General features: G+C 43.4%; 1 protein-coding gene across 5 annotated transcripts in view; it reads right to left on the bottom strand.

The window, feature by feature from the left end:
• Positions 1–19,354, bottom strand: part of EHBP1 (EH domain binding protein 1) — a 739,122-nt gene that overhangs the window by 469,610 nt on the left and 250,158 nt on the right. For 3 of the 5 annotated variants that reach the window (XM_082251356.1, XM_082251359.1, XM_082251357.1), the window contains exons 7-8: positions 18,317–18,456; positions 10,023–10,127 (exon numbers count right to left, since the gene is read on the bottom strand). In XM_082251356.1, coding sequence (XP_082107482.1) covers positions 10,023–10,127; positions 18,317–18,456 — 245 coding nt within the window. The remainder of the gene's footprint in view (positions 1–10,022; positions 10,128–18,316; positions 18,457–19,354) is intronic. The other 2 variants (XM_082251358.1, XM_082251360.1) reach the window with 1 other exon arrangement.

Here is a 19,354-nt window from a genome sequence, read left to right as displayed (position 1 = left end):
TTGTTCCAAAGCTGGCATCACAACTTTCTGCAGATTGCGCCATACTGCCTTGCAAGTGCCATGAAAAATTTAATAGATGGTTGATTTGCCCATATATGAAACTCGAAATGCATAGCTGCAAGGGAATGACTAGGAGCCAGAAACCTGTTAAGAGTGAAAGGAAATATTACCCAAATAATTATAATGAAATTTTTTTTTCAGTTTCTTGTTTGAAGACAAAGTGGAGGAGCATAAAAACTGTTATACAAAGGAGCCAAGATTACGCTGACTAAAGGAAAGAAGTGGGGCAGGAATAAAGAATATGTACACTTCTAAAAACAAGAATCTCTACACCTACTTTTGAAGCTTTGCCAGCAAATAGACCTTTGTTGTGTATTTTAGAAATACTTTGTAACCTTACAGCATTCAATATAAAAACTGAATTTTTGTAAGATCTTACCTGTAAAATTCTTTTCTCTGAGTCCTCCGACAGTCGCCGCCACTTCATATTCATCACTAATGGGGTTATTGACCTTTGCTCCGCAGGAGTAGCTAGGCAACAAAATAGTTAATATCAAAGCTTTTAGCATATCCCACCCCTAGGGGGTGGTCCCCTCAGTCAATACCTCCCTGCTTCCTGCATTCCCAACTCCGTTTCAGTAGCATAGCAGTAGAGTACATAAACAAACCCCAAAAGAGGGGCGGGGGCGGCGACTGTCGGAGGACTCAGAGAAAGGAATTTTACAGGTAAGATCTTACAAAAATTCCGTTTTCTCTTACGTCCTCCGACAGTCGCCGCCACTTCATATTCATCACTAATGGGGACGTCCCATAGCAGTGTAGACATGAGGGGTGGGAAAAAAAGCAGCCGCGCCTAAAGCAACGCAGTACCCACATCAGAGAAAAGAACCTTACCAAGGTAAGAGAACCACCTGGGCAACAGGAAAAAAACGTGCTTAACAGGAGCAACAACCCAGGAACACAAGTAACCTAGGGATAAAAACATCCCAACAGCCAAGGACCCAAAACAAGGGGCCCTAAGGCACTGCCGCACTAAGAACCTTGCGGCCAAAGGAAGCATCCGCCGATGCCTGAACATCCACCTTGTAGAATTTTGAGAAGGTGGGAACTGACGACCAAGTCGCCGCCTTACACACCTGGGCCACAGAAGCCTGATGACGATAGGCCCTAGACGTACTCAGAGACCTGGTAGAGTGCGCCTTCACAGGGAAAGTGGGAACCTTCCCCTTCAAAGCACAGGTTTGCACAATGGTCTGTCTGATCCATTTAGCGATGGTCGCAGCCGACGCTGCCATGCCCTTCCGAGGACCCTCTGGAAGAACAAAAAGAGAATCCGACTTGCGAAAGGATTTTGTCGATGACAGGTAAACCCTGATCGCCCTAACAACATCCAAGGAATGCAAAGCCACCTCCCTTGGATGCTTAGGTTTCGCGCAAAGCGAAGGCAAGACAATGTCCTCATTGAGGTGAAATTCTGAGATCCTCTTCGGAAGAAAAGAAGGGTTAGGTCGTAAGACCACCTTATCCAGGTGAATCACCAAGTAGGGAGAGCTGCAGGACAAGGCCGCCAGCTCCGATACCCTGCGAGCTGAAGTGATTGCCACCAAAAAGGCAACCTTCTTAGACAAGAGAGACAACGAGATCTCCCTGAGCTTCTCAAAGGAAGCATGTTGCAATACGGACAGAACAAGGTTCAAGTCCCATGGAGGTAAAGGATTCCTCCGAGGAGGAGCCAAGTGACGCACCCCTTGAACAAAGGTGCTAGCCAAAGAATTAGACGCCACAGGGCGTTGAAAAAGAACGGCCAGCGCAGAAATCTGACCCTTAATCGTGGCCAACGCCAACCGCTGGTCCACTCCAGTTTGGAGGAAAGCCAACACTCTCGATACCGAGTACGAGCGAGGGGAATACCCCCTGGACTCACACCAGGCAAAATACGCCTTCCAAGTACGGTAGTAAATCTTCCCTTGATCAAAGTGGGAATGACCTCAGGGGAGAGACCCCTATCCTTTAGGACCTGGCTTTTAACAGCCAGGCCGTTAAAGCCAGCGACTGTAAAGCAGGATGGAAGATCGGTCCTTGAGACAGGAGATCTTCTCGAAGAGGCAGACGCCACGGAGCGTCGACCGCCAGATTCACGAGGTCTGCGTACCAAGACCGGCGAGGCCAGTCCGGTGCCACCAGAATCACCGTGCGCGGTTCCGAGGCCAACCTGCGAAGGAACCTGGACAGCAACTGAATCGGCGGAAAGGCATACATCAGACGATACTGACTCCAGGACGTCACTAACGCGTCTGAGGCGTCTGCCCGAGGATCGCGCGTCCTTGCTACGAACCTTTCCACCTTGTTGTTTAGACGAGACGCGAACAGGTCCACATCTGGGGACCCCCACTTCGCGCACAGCATCTGAAAGACATCCGGGTGAAGGGACCATTCTCCCTGGTCCAGGGTCTGGCGACTCAGATAATCCGCCTGCCAGTTCTCCGCTCCCGGAATGTGAACTGCCGATATCGCCGGGACGTGCGTCTCGGCCCAAGACAGAATGTCGGCCACTTCCCGAGCCGCGCGGGCACTCCTGGTGCCCCCTTGGTGGTTGATATAGGCCACCGCTGTGGCATTGTCCGTCTGCACCCGAACCGGACAGCCTTGAAGCCTGTCCATCCAACGCAGAAGGCAGAGATGTATTGCTCGCAATTCCAGAATGTTGATCGGAAGGGAGGATTCCTCCCCCGACCAAGTTCCCTGTGCGGACAGAACGCCCAGGACACCACCCCAGCCCAACAGGCTGGCATCCGTGGTGATCACCGTCCACGACAAAGGACGAAAAGACTTGCCCCCCGACACCGCCGGGGACTGGAGCCACCACAAAAGACCCCTTCGGGAGAGGCGGCTCAACGAAATCCGCAGATCCAGAGATTGCGGACGCCCGTCCCACTTGGCCAGGACCTCCGCCTGAAGATCCCGTGTGTGAAACTGGGCGAAGGGAATCGCCTCGAAAGCCGAGACCATCAATCCCAGACACCTCATACACGTCCGGAGGGACGAGCACTGATTGTCCCTGAGGGACCTGACCTCGCCCTGAAGTGTCCGGAGCTTGTCTTCTGGCAGGAAGACCTTCGCTTGAACAGAGTCCAGTATCATTCCCAGGTAGGGAAGACGAACAGACGGACACAACGTTGACTTTGGGAACTTTATCGTCCAACCGAACTCCTGCAGAGTCTGCATCGTGATGGACAGGTCGTTCACCAGGCCCTGACTGGTCGCAGACCGAATCAAGATATCGTCCAGATACCCCAAGACAGAGATGCCCTGGGCTCTCCGTAAAGCCAGGACCGGCGCAAGCACCTTGGTGAAAACCCGCGGAGCCGAAGCGAGACCGAAGGGTAACGCCACAAATTGGTAGTGATCCTCCGCAATGGCGAATCGAAGGTACCTCTGGTGACCCTCGAAAATTGGAATGTGAAGATACGCATCCTTCAAATCGATGGAGGCCATGAATTCCCCCGGAACCAGGGCAGCCACCACCGAGCGCAGGGATTCCATGCGAAACTTGCGAACCCGCACAAAGTGGTTCAGAGCTTTCAAGTCCAGAATCGGACTTACCTTGCCCTCCTTTCTGGGCACAGTGAACAGATTGGAATAGAACCCCCGAAATCTGTCCCGATGAGGCACCGGAACAACCACTCCCTGGGCCCGCAGGTCCCGCACCGCCAGGTGCAGATCCCGCAAGCGCTCCGGAGTCAGCTGAAGGTTTGAGGGGAAAAATCTGCCCGCCGGCCGAGAAACTCGATCTTGTAACCAGATCGAACGATTTCCTGAACCCACCTGTCCCGAATGCGGTCCAGCCAGGGTTGAAGAAAACCGAGCAAACGTCCCCCCACCCCAGAACTGGGTGAGGGCATCCCTTCAGGCCGCATTGTTATGGGCAGCGGACCCGGACTGGCCGGACTTCTGCTTACCCGTCCACGGCTTCTTCTGGGAGCCTTGGCCCTTGAAGGGCTTGCCCTTAAAGTGCGACCGAAAGGCACGAAAGGACCCCTGAGAGGGCCTAAACGAGGTATTCTTCTTACCACGAACAAACTTATTCATGTGAGTCTGGGGCAAGAGAGTGCTCTTACCCCCAGAAATACCCTTTATCAGAGTATCCAAAGATTCGCCAAAAAGGTGAGATCCCGCGTAGGGCAAATTAGCTAAAGTCTTGCGAGAAGATTGGTCAACAGACCAACATTTCAGCCATATAAGGCGACGGTTCAATACCGCCACACTTGAAAGACGCGCAGCCAAAGGGACCAAATCTAAGTCCGCATCACACAAATACATGACACCCTGATGAATCTGATCCACCATAGCCAAAGTTGTCGGCGGGGCAGAGTCAGCCACCAGGGTGCGCCTGAGCACCTGCGTCCAATCCGCAATAGCCTGGGCTGCCATAATGGAAGCAAAAATCGGCTTCAGCATAGAGCCAGCAACCGTATAAGAATGACGGGCCAGAGACTCCAATCTCCTGTCCGTAGGGTCCCGGAACACCGGGGTATCCTCAGCAGGGATCGCAGTGGATTTATTTAAAATCGCCACTGCATGATCCACCTGAGGCGGCACACACCAGCGTTCATCAGTGGCGGGTGTAAATGGATAACGCAGCCTGAACCTACTCGGCACAGCAAAAGGCTTTTTTAAATTGCGCCATTGCTCATCAACCGCGCGCTGAAATTCCGTAGAGCAAGGAAAAACCTGCGATGTTTTGCGTTTCCTTTGCGTCCCATAAGAGGACATCAAAACAGGAGGACATGGTTCATCCTGCAAATGCAGCGTTTGCTTGATAGAAGCAACCAACTCATCCATGAGTGCAAGCTCTTCAGACGAGCCAGGGGGAGAATTATCAACCCCTTCCACCTCGGCCTCCCCCTCAGACCCCACAAGGTCTAGAGATGAGTGAGACCCTGAGAAGGGCACTCCAGCCATAGCAGCCCCATCGCCCTCTAAATCAGAGGAAATAGACACTCTGGGCCGTTTTGTGGATCGATCAGCCACCAGCATCTGCACCTGAGCAGCCAAATTTGCCACAATAGTAGCCAGATCAGCCCCCTCGGGGGAAGCAGCAGCCCCTTGGCCCCCCACCAAGGCGGGAGGAAACTTGCAATCCTGAGAATCCATGCCCCAGTAGTATTAGGAAAAAAGGAGTACTGCCCCTTCAAGATCGCGGCGAGCGTAGCCCACCGCACCCACTGAATACACCGACCCCCACAGGGATAAGAACACTAGGCAAGGAATACAGGAAAATGGAAAGGTAAAAACCTGGAGAGATCACACAGGCTGCTGCCACCGATCGCTGTCCCAGAGCAAAAGGAAGTGATGCAATGACTGACCGCCCCTGTAAAGCCTATGTAAGGCTACACAAACATGGCCGCTCGGCTGAGGACTTCATAGGCAAATAGAAAATGGCGCCGACATGTGGCCTGATCGATCACCGCCAAAATGGCGGCGTTTGGCTCCAAAATGCCGCGCCTTACCACACAGGACCGGCCACCATCATCCTGCCGCAAAAAAATGGCGGATCGCCGCAGCGATCGCCGCACAGCATGTCCAAAACCAGACTGCTTCATGTATGCACTCAGCAGAGCAGGAGAGCCCCCCCCCCCCCTCGCAGCCCACACACAGGCAGTAATTCCACACAGGAACTGACAGGGAGCTCAGCAGTCACACAGACATGCAGGGTCACACAGTCCCAGACTGACACCCAATAGACAGGTCCCCACATAGAGATACACTTACCAGTCCGGATGGCGTGGGGAGCCTGCTCCAGCGACCAAACCGCTGTAATGAGGACAGGGAGTGTCGCAGCCGTGACGCAATGGAACTGCGGTGCGAAACCGCAATGGCGTCCAGTGAGGTAGCCACCTCACCGATAGCATCCCTGCAGCGAACAGGGATGGGTCGTTCAATGTGCCAGGGAAACCTGTGCTGAACGCTCGATGGCAGGCTGGGAAGCCCCTGGCCCTGAGCCCTGGGATCCAGGGTGGCCAGTCCGAGACCCAGCTCCGCACGATCATCTTCATCAGAAGAAGCTAACTAATGCTGAAAATAAACAGCTAAGTAAAAGAAAGAGAAAAAAACTCCAAATAAAATCAAAAAGAGAAAAGAAGCTGAGACTGAGAGCCCCAGCACAGGAACAGCCAGCCTACTCCTAAGCTAGGCATTAGAAACTGAGTTGGGAATGCAGGAAGCAGGGAGGTATTGACTGAGGGGACCACCCCCTAGGGGTGGGATATGCTAAAAGCTTTGATATTAACCATTTTGTTGCCTAGCTACTCCTGCGGAGCAAAGGTCAATAACCCCATTAGTGATGAATATGAAGTGGCGGCGACTGTCGGAGGACGTAAGAGAAAAAATATTTTATCTTTCAACAGTACTGAAAGTACCTTTAACAATGAAGAGGCAAGTGACTGAGTAATAAACATGTATTGAAGGCCCAGTGTCTTCAGCAGAAATGGCTAAAAGATCACCATCCAAACATGCTCCATCTGAGCAAACAAATGATGTCACAGGAAACATCGCAGTGTGACTTGGACACAAGTCACAGCTCTACCCAACCAAAGCAAAAGCCTTTGTTTTGAGATTCTATAGGTAAAGCCGGTCCACGTTTTTCAAGTCTGGTCCATATAGGTGTACGTGTCATTTCCAATGGCATGATGGACACTTTAACAGTCTTTATAAGAAAAATTAGAAATGAATGGGAATCAAATGTATATTTTTCTTCTTTGGTTCCCTAATAAGCCAGAGAGAATTGGGGCTTTATATAACAATATGTTCAATCTCATTGTAGCCTATCAAAATTAAATTCAACCTTTTCCATAAGTTCCACAATAGCAGAATACACTATCACTAATCCTATCCAAGGTACTGCCCAATCTGCAGGCCACAACTAAATTCACAGTGAGCCATGAATACTGTAGATTTAGGCCCCTCGTAGGAGTGGTCCTCCATACTATCCTCCATATCGAGCCCAGACACCTCCATGTGGGCAACCAAGGGGGGTTTCAAGCCCTTGAGGAGGAAGCTCCAACAAATCATTACCCGCATTATGTACTGCTTATTTTCCAGGCATATTTGAATGTTTTCAAATTTCTTTTGTTGGTTTGTATAACAACATTTCTGAAAAAAAGATTTCTGAAAATATTTAAAGAGAGAAAAAAAGTTTTTGGTCATCGCCTGTAAAATAAAAAAATAAGAATAAATTAAAATTCTACAACACTTTTGCTTTTGATTAAAGTTTTTGCATATTCTTTCATAGTGGCATTTTGGTGACCGCTTAGTAAAGGGAAAGAGAGAACAGGCTAAAAAGTAACACCACAAGTAATGATTTAATAAAGCGTCACTAGGAGATTTAATAAAGCGTCACTAGGAGATGTTCTGTGGGTGTCACGGACTTGCAGTAGACGGTATCCTGATGCTCAAGGTCAGGTGTGAGGATATCCAAAAGATGGTGAAAGCTAAAAGAAAAAAATTTTAAAAATAGTTAAGAAAGCGTGTACAAACATCAATCTATAAGCTAAATACAATATTGACTGTGAAGATTTACAGTATATATATATATATATATATATACACACTGTATATACATACACGCATATATACATACACACATAAAATATATAATATAAATAAAATATCATTGATAATTACCTCTTGAGAGACCTCTGTGTAAACTTGAACCACTTTTCTGGATGTTGGCAAAGGTCTTTAAATAGTGTCCAAAACTGGCCCTTGCTTTCTCGTTCCATTAACAGTGGATGTACTCAATAACGGCTTCTGTTACGAGCATTCCAGAGTGCAATGGCCATCACCATAAATAAGACTGCAAGTGCAGACATCGTAATTCTCCATGCAGCAGCACACAACAATGGAGACATCCCGGGGAGAATCAAGGAAAGAACAAAGGGTAAGTGCCCTCAGGAAGCATTGTCCTATTAAACATTTTGCAAAACAAAATGATACAAAAAAAATTAGGAAAAAAGCATCAGGAAAGCATAAAAAACGCATGTAAAATCGTATGCAGAATCACATCCGGAACGTAGAATATGTGGTGTGAAGTGGCCCTGAAAATGGAACTTTTTTGACATAGCACACCCCAAATGCACTGCATTTGTGTTGTGGTGCACTGCAGTGAAGGTGCATTGCAGGATCCTATACCTGTGTGTTCGAGTGGCATTCTAAAAGAATGGTACTGCAGCACAAAGTACAACGTTTACTGTGTAAACGTGAAGAAAAAGGCATGTTTCACAACACGATAATGTGAGGCAAACCTAAAATAAGAACATTATGAGAAAGAGAAAACTGGGTTAGTAGAAAAAGCTTTAGGCTTGCTGTACACTATTACATTGTGGTAATGTTAGCGAATGGCCCTTGTGTGTCGTATCTTGTGGTGACGCGGATTTAGAATGGCATCCCAATGCCAGTAGCCTGCTATGTCCCCAGCATTGCAGTGCACCACAACACACATGCTTTGCTGCAACAGATCACTTCTAATAGTGATCTATTGCTTGCTGAAACTTTAGCAGTGATCTGTTGCTGTAGGTAGACACAAGGCAGAGCTGGATCTGCTTTTTTCTAATAAGAGGAAGTATGGTGATCTAAATAAAGCCTCTGAGCACCATTTGAAGCTAAAGAGAAGTATCATCCCTTGATCCACAGAAGCGGGGTGCCAGCGTGTCTGTACCCATCCAGAGTGCTCAATCATCAATAGAGGAGACACCTTTCTTCTTACCAGCCCATGCAACAGAAAAGAAAATAGCAGCCTTGGCCTGCATGCCTCTGCCAAACCCACACCCTTGGACATGTTTCTGCCCATGACCAGGGCTTAGTCATAGGGCCCTATGGGCAGGGCAAAAAGCATCAGATGCAGTTTGGTGGAAACATGTAGGCTCACGCTGCTATTTACTTTTAGGTTGTACAGGCTGGTCAGGAGAGCAGTGTCTCCTCTATTGATGTTCAAGCATACTCTGAAGTATGCGCCACATTTGGGGTGCTATTGCAGGTAACAGGAATCGCTCGGGTGTCCTGCGATTTGCAATGATTCGAGATCGCGGGCAGAATCACGGCAATTCTGCCCATGATCCGATACGCCAGTATGTGAATGGAACCTTACTAAAGGCAAATAGGTTGTTCACTTGACAAAGGAATTCTCCCTTAGTTAAGTGAATGCAGGGAAAACTCTCTTTGGAAAGAATACACGTTGAAAGGTAAAAAAATATATATATTTTTTTGCTTGCATGTAGTTGGAAGATGGAACTCAGTAAAGCGTCGCCTCATTTACTAAGAAATAAGGAAAATTCCCTTGCAAAATGAAAAATTTACTTGCAAAGTGAACAGTCAAATCGCCTTTAGTAAATAAACCATATGATCGCAGTTAAAGGAAGGATAAACTGGTTGATCTTCCTCTTCAGTAGAGCGCACATCCTGTAACCAAGAATCGTAACCATAAAATTTGCATTGAGTCACCCAGCAATATCATATCACAATTGAATCTTTCTTCTCAATAAATTTAAATCTGTTTAATAGACATGTTTATAATTAAGAAATCAGACTGCGCTCAACAACAGCTGAGAATGGAACTGCTTTACATGTCAACTAAATGTCAACCGAGTGTAACATGGATTCACAACTTTGTCCTTTGCATGTAGTGGGTCAAAAATGGTTGCCAATGCAACAGTCTTTATTGCAAGTACTCTTTCAAATGTCTGATCATGGTGTGTGTGTGAACTGAAAAGTGAGGAGACACAGTTAAATACTTTTTGTTTAATAACTGTATAAAGGATAAGGTGTAAATTTTACTGTAGCTGCATTTTAATTAACTCTATTCTTCCAAGACCTTTAACTTGTTTGTTGGTTTTACTACAAATTACGACATAGAGCAGGGGAAGGAAGCCACAAACACACAACATGGAGGCAGACACAAGCGGGAGGCAGTGACGGCTAAGCAGACAATTTAGAGACAGGATGAAAATAGAGGAAAGACCATAGACCTTCACTAGGACTGGAGGGTTTAGCTGAAGGCATGTGAGCTCGCTTTATGCAGTCATCCTGATCTTCGTGTAAGTTGCTCAAGGCATTCAATTGGTTTACAATTTCTGTAAACAGAAGCCAGTCAACACAGCTATAAGGAAAATGATTAGTAGAACATAGAAGCAGCAAAAAGCATCATGCTCCTGGCCAGAGAAAGAGAGAAAACAGAGGTTAGGCAGCTCATAAATAAATGTTAGAAAGAAGCAGAAAATGCTGAGCATACTAGAGGAAGTGTAAGGCCACCAACCCATACTACCTCTTAAAAGCACTTGGGGCTCCGAAAACTTAGTGGACAGCGATACTGCCTTTTACACGGCATTGTGCTCTGCATTTGTGTTATTTCAGCATCATGAATATCTTAGTAGGCTTTTTCACAAGACGCTACATACCCTACTAGGTAACCTACTAAATGCCATCATATTGCGGAGGAAGCCATTTTGTTATTTTAAATTAAAGCGCAACTGAATGACTTGCTTGGGAAATGATGCAAGCCATGCTTACGAAAACACAAAATGATTATCTCCTATTCATATGACAACTTGCCAAGTTAAAATAAAACACACACAAAACCACAGCACACATCTACTTTATTCTACTTTTTTACATCTCTTTATCTTTATAAAGACTCTTCTTGTACGCACTCACAAAGAACAGATCAAGGCCAACGTATGTATGGAATACCCCACGTATAGCACAACCCTATTCCAGCCATAGAATGCTCATGTATATTTTTTCATCATAATACTGAATTTCATGATAATCAAAATCATTATAAAGTTACTGGGGTCTCTTTTAATCCACAACCAGAACCTTGGTAAGACATTAAAATAATAATGCAGTTATGCACTCATTAAAAGATAACATTTTTTATTTTCTTAATGCAGTTTGTGTAAGCACTTTAATCTGACTTATACCACCTGTCTTTAATCCTCTGTACAGCAGTAATAAGGAGAAGAACTAGGAACCAATTAGGCTCTGTTGCAGTAAACATATGCTGAAAATCACATAAATATATTTCTAAAGGAGCTATTGACATGACATGTTCCCCATTTGTCTGCTACAACCCATGCATTTCATACATACAAAGAAACCAAAACAAATAAATTCAGAAATTAAGTTATGTGCAATAAAATGTTAAGTGTAATAAAATGGAATGACACAGGGAAAAAGTATTGAACACATGAAGAAAGGGAGGTGAAAACATCTATGAGTAATTAGAAAGTAATCCTGCCCCTTGTCAGTTCAACCTAATATCAGCTGGTTCAGTCTCAACTGATTGCCTATAAAAAGGTCTCTCATTGCCAAGGTGTCACACAAGAAACATCTCATGGGTAAAAGCAAAGAGCTCTCTCAAGACCTTCGCAACCTTTCTGTTGCAAAACATACTGATGGCATTGGTTACAGAAGGATTTCAAAACTTCTGAATGTTCCAGTGAGCACTGTTGGGGCCATAATCCCTAAATTGAAAGAATATCAATTTCATGGTGTGTGGCTGTTTTTCAGCATACAGGACTGGCAAACTTCATATTATCGAAGGAAGCATGAATGAAAAAATGTGCAAAGACATTCTTGATAAAAATCTGCTGCCATCTACCAGGATGATGAAGATGAAACGAGGGTGGACATTTCAGCAACACACTGATCCCAAACACAAAGTCAGGAAAACTCTCAATTGGTTTCAAAGAAAGAAATAAAGCTGCTAGAATGGCCCAGCCAATCACCTGACTTGAGTCCAATAGAAAATCTATAGAAAGACCCAAAGATCAGAATTCATAGAAGACGCCCACGGAAGCTTCACACAATTTGTGTGGAAGAATGGGCAAAAATCACACCTGAGCAATGCTTGCGACTAGTTTCTCCATAAAGGAGGCATCTTGAGGCAGACATTACAAACAAAGGATTTTGTACAAAGTATTAAATACATTTCATTTAGTGGGTTCAATACTTATACCCTCTGTCATTCCATTTTATTTAATTACATTCCATTTTATTACACATAATTTCTGAAATTATTTTGGTTTCTTTGTATGTATGGATTGCATGGGTTGTTCCTAACATGTGGTGACAATTTCATGTCAATAGCGCCTTTAGAATAATATTCACCTAGAAAAATGATGACGTGTTCAATACTCATTTTCCTCACTGTATATTTACACACATACATACAATGAATTTTGCATTTAGCTGTTAGCCTTGAGTTCAGCTTTAACAGATATTGTGCTTCATTGCTCTCCAAACTATACAAGGTGTGACCCTCATTGGAATTGGAAAAGGCCAAGAAGCTTATACCTAGTACATGAGATGAGAATATGCGATAAATGATTGTCCGTTTTTTTTTTTTCTTGCATGGTAGTCTTATATCGAAAACGAACAGGTAACTAAAGTTAAGAAAATTCTCATAAGACAAAATACAACTTCGGAAGTGATGTAATGTATTGTAATGTATTCTTTTGTTTCCGAGTATGCGTGGTCTTGATCAAACAATTTATTTCATACAAATACTATAGTATATGAAAATAATTCGTTCTGTTACCTTTACGACAAGACATTTTGTGCATGTCCCTTTAGGTATTTTCGCATGAACGGTCATGATCAGCTCTCGAAAGCTGTGTGCTAACGAACAAGATTATCGGGCGATCTCTTCGAATGCGTTTTTTTTTCCATCAGATATTCTCATTGTATGTACTAGGCATAGGAACGGTTTATGGAAGTTATAAATTGCTCTATTTTGAGGCATTGTCTGTTATAGAAAGCAGCAGTTCAGGATTCACACCTGGCCACAAGTGCAATGCTTTAGATGCTCTCTCCAGCTACCTTAATTTAGATTGTAAGACTTTTTTCTCCATATTTGAGAAAGAGTGAAAAGTTACACAGAGAAAAGATTCACTTCTTCAGCATTAAAATTTGGTAGGTTTTGTAAGTAAAAGTCATTTTACCCAAAGTCCATTCCTAAACTGTCTGCCCCACTGTGAAATATTTTCTTTAAAATGGCCTACTACACAAATGACTTCCTCCTAGTTTTTGAATGATGAAAGTTTGTGCAGAATAAAATCCCATGTGAAGTATATGGAGTAAACCACCTTCATATGAACATTCCAGACACTGGAGAAGCTAACTCAGGAAAACCTGAGAATTTACAGCACTCTTCGCAGCTGCAACCCCTGTTATTCTAGTAGATAAACCCATAATAGCAGGTTTGTCCTGTTGTCTTGACATCTGAAAAGGTGCAAAAATATCATTAACGCATTCATGGAGTCACCTGAGGTTATGCTATGTGCTGGCTCTGTTAACCGAACATTATTAAAATGAACCAGGAATAAAACATTAAGGCATAGAAACGGTTTTCCCAGCTATGCCTGGGAACTTAAGCGAAAGCTCCAGCAAGCATTGACTTGCTATCTACGTAAATTGCATATATTATACTTAAAAAAAAAAAAGTCAAACTCGACTGATGCATGTTTTTTTTTTTTTTCCTTTCAACCCAAGCAGAAAACTATTAAGCTGCTTATTCACTGATGAAGTACAGTTGGGACTTTACATGCCCACAGACACCTAGCCTATACAGATATTGTGAAACCTGTACAATCTCACACCAAAAAATATTGGGGGAAGAATTGTTTGGCCTGCTTGGATTCTTCCAGTTACTACTGTTCTCCTGCGATAATGCAGATTCAAGTGACAGGGATATAAATGTTAACACGGGGAACATGCAACTGTCAGGTCTACTGACCATCTCAGGTCTATTGGTACTTTTCCTCAAAATTTTTTTACGGTGACGATGAACAAGCCACACACCATAAGTAATACTAAAGTCTTGGGGTTTTTTTGTTTAAAAATAACAAACATTTTATACTTACCTGCTCTGTGCAGTGGTTTTGCACAGAGCAGCCCCGATCCTCCATTTCTCGGGTCCCCCGCAGGTGTGCCTGGCCCCTCCCTCATGCCAACTACCCCTACAGCAAGCAGGTTTCTATGGGGGCATCCAAGCCGCTGTCTGTTTGTCCATTTAGTCATGAAGCCACGCCCCCCTCTTCCCTCATTGGCTTACTGACTTTGATTGCCAACATGGGGAGCCATAGGTGCCAGCTGTGTGTCTCTCGCTGTGTGCCAATCATGCACATTGCTGGATCGGGATGGGGCTGAGGTATTAGGGGGGCTGCTGCACACAGAAGACTTTTTATCTTAATGCATAGAATAAAAAACTTTCTGCCTTTAGAACCACTTTAGTATTACTAAACCCAGGAGAGCCTGCATTTATTATATCTGGTCTCCCACTGTACACATGGAAATGCAAATATCTTAGTAAAGATAAAATGCTAAATACCTTCTCTTTTCAGCAGTATAAAGCAGTTTTGTGACTTCTATCAGTGTCTGGTTAAAGCTTGTAGGAGGAGTTCTCATTCTCCTCTGACTGTCCTATGGGTCTGCATGACCCCTGACCCTCTTTCTGGACAGTACTGATTGGCCCTGTGCTGATCACATGCACCCTCCCAAAAAATAAATAACCTCTGTAGCAATACACACACCAAACTGAGCATGTGCAGAGTGCGCCCAAGGCTCTTTACTATCAGGAGATAGATTGGGGACAGTAAAAGGGGAGGATCAGAAAACTACAGAATCAAACAGCTTTTTTACACAATAGGATTAACCCCATAGGTTTCACAGTGAGTATAACAAGCACGCTTTACTGCATATGCAGACTGATTTTACTGTTGTGGGTTTGGTAACACTTTAAGGTGTACAAAACAGATTGCTGATGTCCAATGGGTGTATTAGTTAAAAACACAACTGGGGTGTTTGTAAAGATGAAATGACTGCAAGAGATATTCTCAGCAGCCAAGGAAAGCAAGTTTATCCTGGGTGGAAGTTTTCAGCCTATCAAGCATTGTTCACTACTAACACAGAAATGATATGCATAGTGTCATAGGCCACAAGATATGCATGCATGTAGAAATTAAACTGCATGTTTAGATGATCATTGGAGAAAAGGTTTTTATTTGTGGTCTAATTGTTTTCTCCTGCACAATGTTATGGGGCAAGGAGCTACTGAATCAGCCTTAAAAGGAAACAGTCACAGAAAACATGCCACCATGATGGATTATTACAGATCATGAATTCAAAGAATACTAGCTACTCTCCTGAAACTGGGTGTATCACAAGTCCTGCTGCTAAACTGCACATAAATGGCTTCAATAGCAGAAATAACTTTTTTAGTTTTGGACAGAGTGCAGATGCGGTAGAACACCTATTACGTTTGTATTGCTGTCTGTGTCCCCGTTAGAGAGATTCACTTTCTCTATTTGTCCTATTTAAAGAGGAACTGCAGTCTGCTCACATAATTTGTAATACAAACATCTTTGACATTCTAAAGCTTCCCTCCAACCACTTTGAATATTATTTTATATATACTGTGATTCTCTACTTGTCAAATAAATATGCTGTAGAAATCTCCCTCCACTCCCTAGCCATTTTAACTGTGGGCAGCTGAAGCTGCTGCCTGTTCACTTCCTGGATTTACACAGACACACATATATACACACACACATTATATATATATATATATATATATACACATATACACACACACGCACACACATATCTGTACAGACAGACACACACACACACCACTGCATGCCTGCAAATCTTGATAAATACACATGGATATCTGCAGTCTCCTGCTATCTCCGCCCCTCATCCAGCCTCCTCCAGCTCTGCAGCTCTCATTGGTCCTCCTATGACTCATCCCTCCTCCCTTGCTGGCAAACTCTCACAAAAGAGCTGTGCATGATGTCATTAACCTAGGCTTTTTACCGGACAAGAAAGAGGAAGTGGGCTGTATAAGGTATTTACTGGCAGAAAAAAAAATTTTACTATCCAAAGTTAAAACAACAAGGGCAAAGGATTGATTAGATGGAAAGATGAAAAAAATGACTGAAGAGCCAATTTAACACTATCATTGAAAGTGAAAGTAAAAGAATATCCCAAATTTTAGGTTGTCTCCAGAAAAGTAATGGGGAGGAAATTTTTCAATGGGGACACTAGATCTAATGACAACTGAGGATTCCCTCATTTTGGAAGGATTTCCTCTCACTTTCTGTTTTGGCTATGGCACATGAAGTGAATGGAAATCTCCCCAATGGGACACAGATGCAAAAAAGAAAAAAAAAGTTTTTCCTATATTTATACTTTAAATTGTGCTCCATGTAATCCCAATTAGACATTCAAAAAAATCTTCCATTTTAAAAAGATGTGTACTGTAATAACCAAACAAGGCCACTGAACGTAAGCAATGCCAGACTGACTGTAGATATTTTTGACGTCTTCTTTTTATTCCCAATTACGGAGATGTGTTGAGGATGCTTCTTTTACATGGATTATGAAGGGTTATTTTGCTTAATATAGACAGCCTCAGTTAAGAACATTATCAAGTATTTATTTGTAAAAAAAAAAAAACCTCCGCCCCTATTCAGCATTGAAGACTGGCTCTATAAATATTTCAAAGACATTAAAGAAAAATAGATAGTGCTTTCTTTGTGGACATTAATAGCATTCTAATGGTATTTCATTCAGCAGGCGGAATGTTAATCCTGCTTTGGACAAATTCCAACCTAGGTCAAGTAATCCTGTCTGCTCATGTCCCACCTGTAAACAAACAGTGAGAATGGCATTTTTAACCCCCAAAAACTAAACTGTCCAGCAGAAATATCATTGGTTGTACAGAAATGACAACAAAAGGTAAGTTCTGCTAAATCGCACACTTGGTAAAAAAAAAAAAATATGCTTGTTTCTTAAAGCGGTAGTAAAGTCCGCTTTGTGATTTTTACCTACAGGTAAGCCTATAAAATAAGGCTTACCTGTAAGTAAAATGAATATCTCCTAAACATGCACAGTTTAGAAAATATTATTTTTGTGCATGGGCGAGCCGCGCTGCGCGTTGTTAAAGGTCCCTGCGGGGGGAAGAAGGGGGGGCCAAACTTCCAGCTCAGATTGCCGCTCAGATCACCTTGTGTCCAAGCAAGGTACCTACTGCCCCCTCCCCAAAAAGTGCCAAATGTGGCAGTGTAAGGGGGGAGGGTGCAAACCAGTGGAACTTCCTCTCTTGGGTGGAGCTCCACTTTAAGCAAAATTGTATATAATGCACAGTAATATTTCTCTTGATTTTTTCAACATCCAAATATCAAAGAGAAATAATATTGTGGAATTGTGATTTGCAATTTTAGTCTTGATCTTGAGTTTTTATTTTTCTATGCAGCACCTGGGACAATATTTACCTCTATAGTTGTTGCTGCATAATATAGAAAGCTTGTCCCCACTGCCGCCGGGTCCTTCCAACAGAGCGGTACTCCAGTTCTACTAGCGTTAACATCAGCTGCAGTGAGTTTAAAAGAGTTGCATTGCTCTCCCATCCTTTGTCTGCCTTCTCTGTTCACAGAACTCATAGTATTCCTTCCAAGATTGCAAATTGTTCTCCAATTGGAGGATGTGGATCGTATAATTTATCTGCCTGCACTCCATTCACAAAACGCTTTGTGTTCTGAGAAAGAATAATATGAGTTCTGTGAATGGAGAAGGGGGGCATTTCAACTCAGACTCATAGTGGTTCATATTAACACTAGAAGTGCCAGATGATCAGTGCTGTAGAGAGGACCTGGTGACAGTGGGGAGACAAATTCTACATTATGCAGTAGACCGGCAAACATGGCACGCATTTCATTAGAGATAAATTATGTTCCTGATTTTGTACAGCATGAAAAATAATAATAATAATATTAATGTAATTGAACCTCAGAAGTAAATCATATATAAAAAGGGTGCTAAAAACCATCAGCAAAATCTATTTTTCTACTGAGTTGAAGATTTAGTAGGCACAAATATAACACTATTAAATTAGAATATCAATGCAAGTCACTGAACCCTCTACCATCCAACAGCATATTTCTGACAGTATATGGTTAAAATGGCTGCCCACCCATCAAAGCAAGGGAATAAATAGCACCAAGTATTGCCAAGATCAAGGGGAACCATCCTAAAAGGGTTTCTATGTTCTGGGTGAAGTAGGTCAGAGCTGAATATCAGTCTTCTCTTCCAGGGCAGACCTGCATTTTAAATGAGCTAACCCTATATTCCAATCGCAAGTCCACGGGACTGAGTATTGCTGCCATCTTGTGGATTCTCCATAGACCCGTGAAAGAGGGTGCTTGGCTATTTAGCCAACACACCTATACCGCTGTTTCAGCTTTTTAGGAGGACAGACCTGTAATTTTAGCAGTCTTCTCCTCCTGGTTAACTCTGTTCTCTTCATCATCTTCATTGTCTTCTTCAAAATCATCCAGGTTTCCTATGTCCGCTTGCTTCATGCTCATCAAACTGGCAAGGCTTTGCATGTCTTCATCACTAAACACATGTAGGAATAAATACAAATCGTTCAGTGCTCCTCTACATAATATACAGTACGTTGCATAGAATAGCTACAGAACATTCATAAAAATGGAGCACACAAAATAGGCTAGACTGATGGCAGAAGAGTGTTGAACCCGCATTTTATTATGATCCAACTTTCCTATCCGTGGGACCCATGAAATTCCATGTGGGGGTTTATATACTAGCTCATTCACCATCTTGTACATTATTATGCTACTTTAACCACTTACAGAGGAGGTCTGACACTAGAATTATTGCTCTCGTTCTAACATTCAAGGTGATGCCTCACTTGTGTGGTGCGAACATCGTTAACATATGCATGTGTGATTCACGCTTCTACATGCGAGCACAGAGGGATTGTGGTGCTTTATTTTTTTTTCCCACTATTCCTTTAAATTTTCTTTTTTTTTTTTACTCACTTTTATTTATTCCTATTCAAAAGGAAAAACATCTCTTATTGTAACAGAAGCAATTGATGTCCTCTTTATGGAGAGATCTGGGGTCTATAAGATGCCAAATCTCTCCTCTACCTTTAAAAGCAAAAAAAAAAAAGTATCTTTTGCTTTAAAAAGAGATATTGGATTTTTGACTCACCGTAAAATCCATTTCTTGGAGTTTATTGATGGACCCAGCTTCTCCATTATTTTCCATTATTTTATCGCCCCCTACAGGAGTAGGACACTAGGCATAAAAAAGACTTGGCTAAGCCTATGGGCAGTCCCAGGTGGTATATTCCCCCTCTCTGTTATAGGTCTTCGGTTTAGTAACAAGCAGTGTCAGAAATATTACAACTCCATAGAGGGGTGGGTGCGGTTTCCGTCAATTAACTCAGAGAAATGGATTTTAGAGAAAGTCAAAAAACAAATTTTCT

This window comes from Pelophylax lessonae (assembly GCF_965119305.1).
Source record: "Pelophylax lessonae genome assembly, chromosome: 3".
Taxonomy (NCBI): Eukaryota; Metazoa; Chordata; class Amphibia; order Anura; family Ranidae; genus Pelophylax; species Pelophylax lessonae.
The sequence above is the reverse complement of the archived record's forward strand: the minus strand, read 5'-3'. Positions and strand labels throughout refer to the sequence as shown.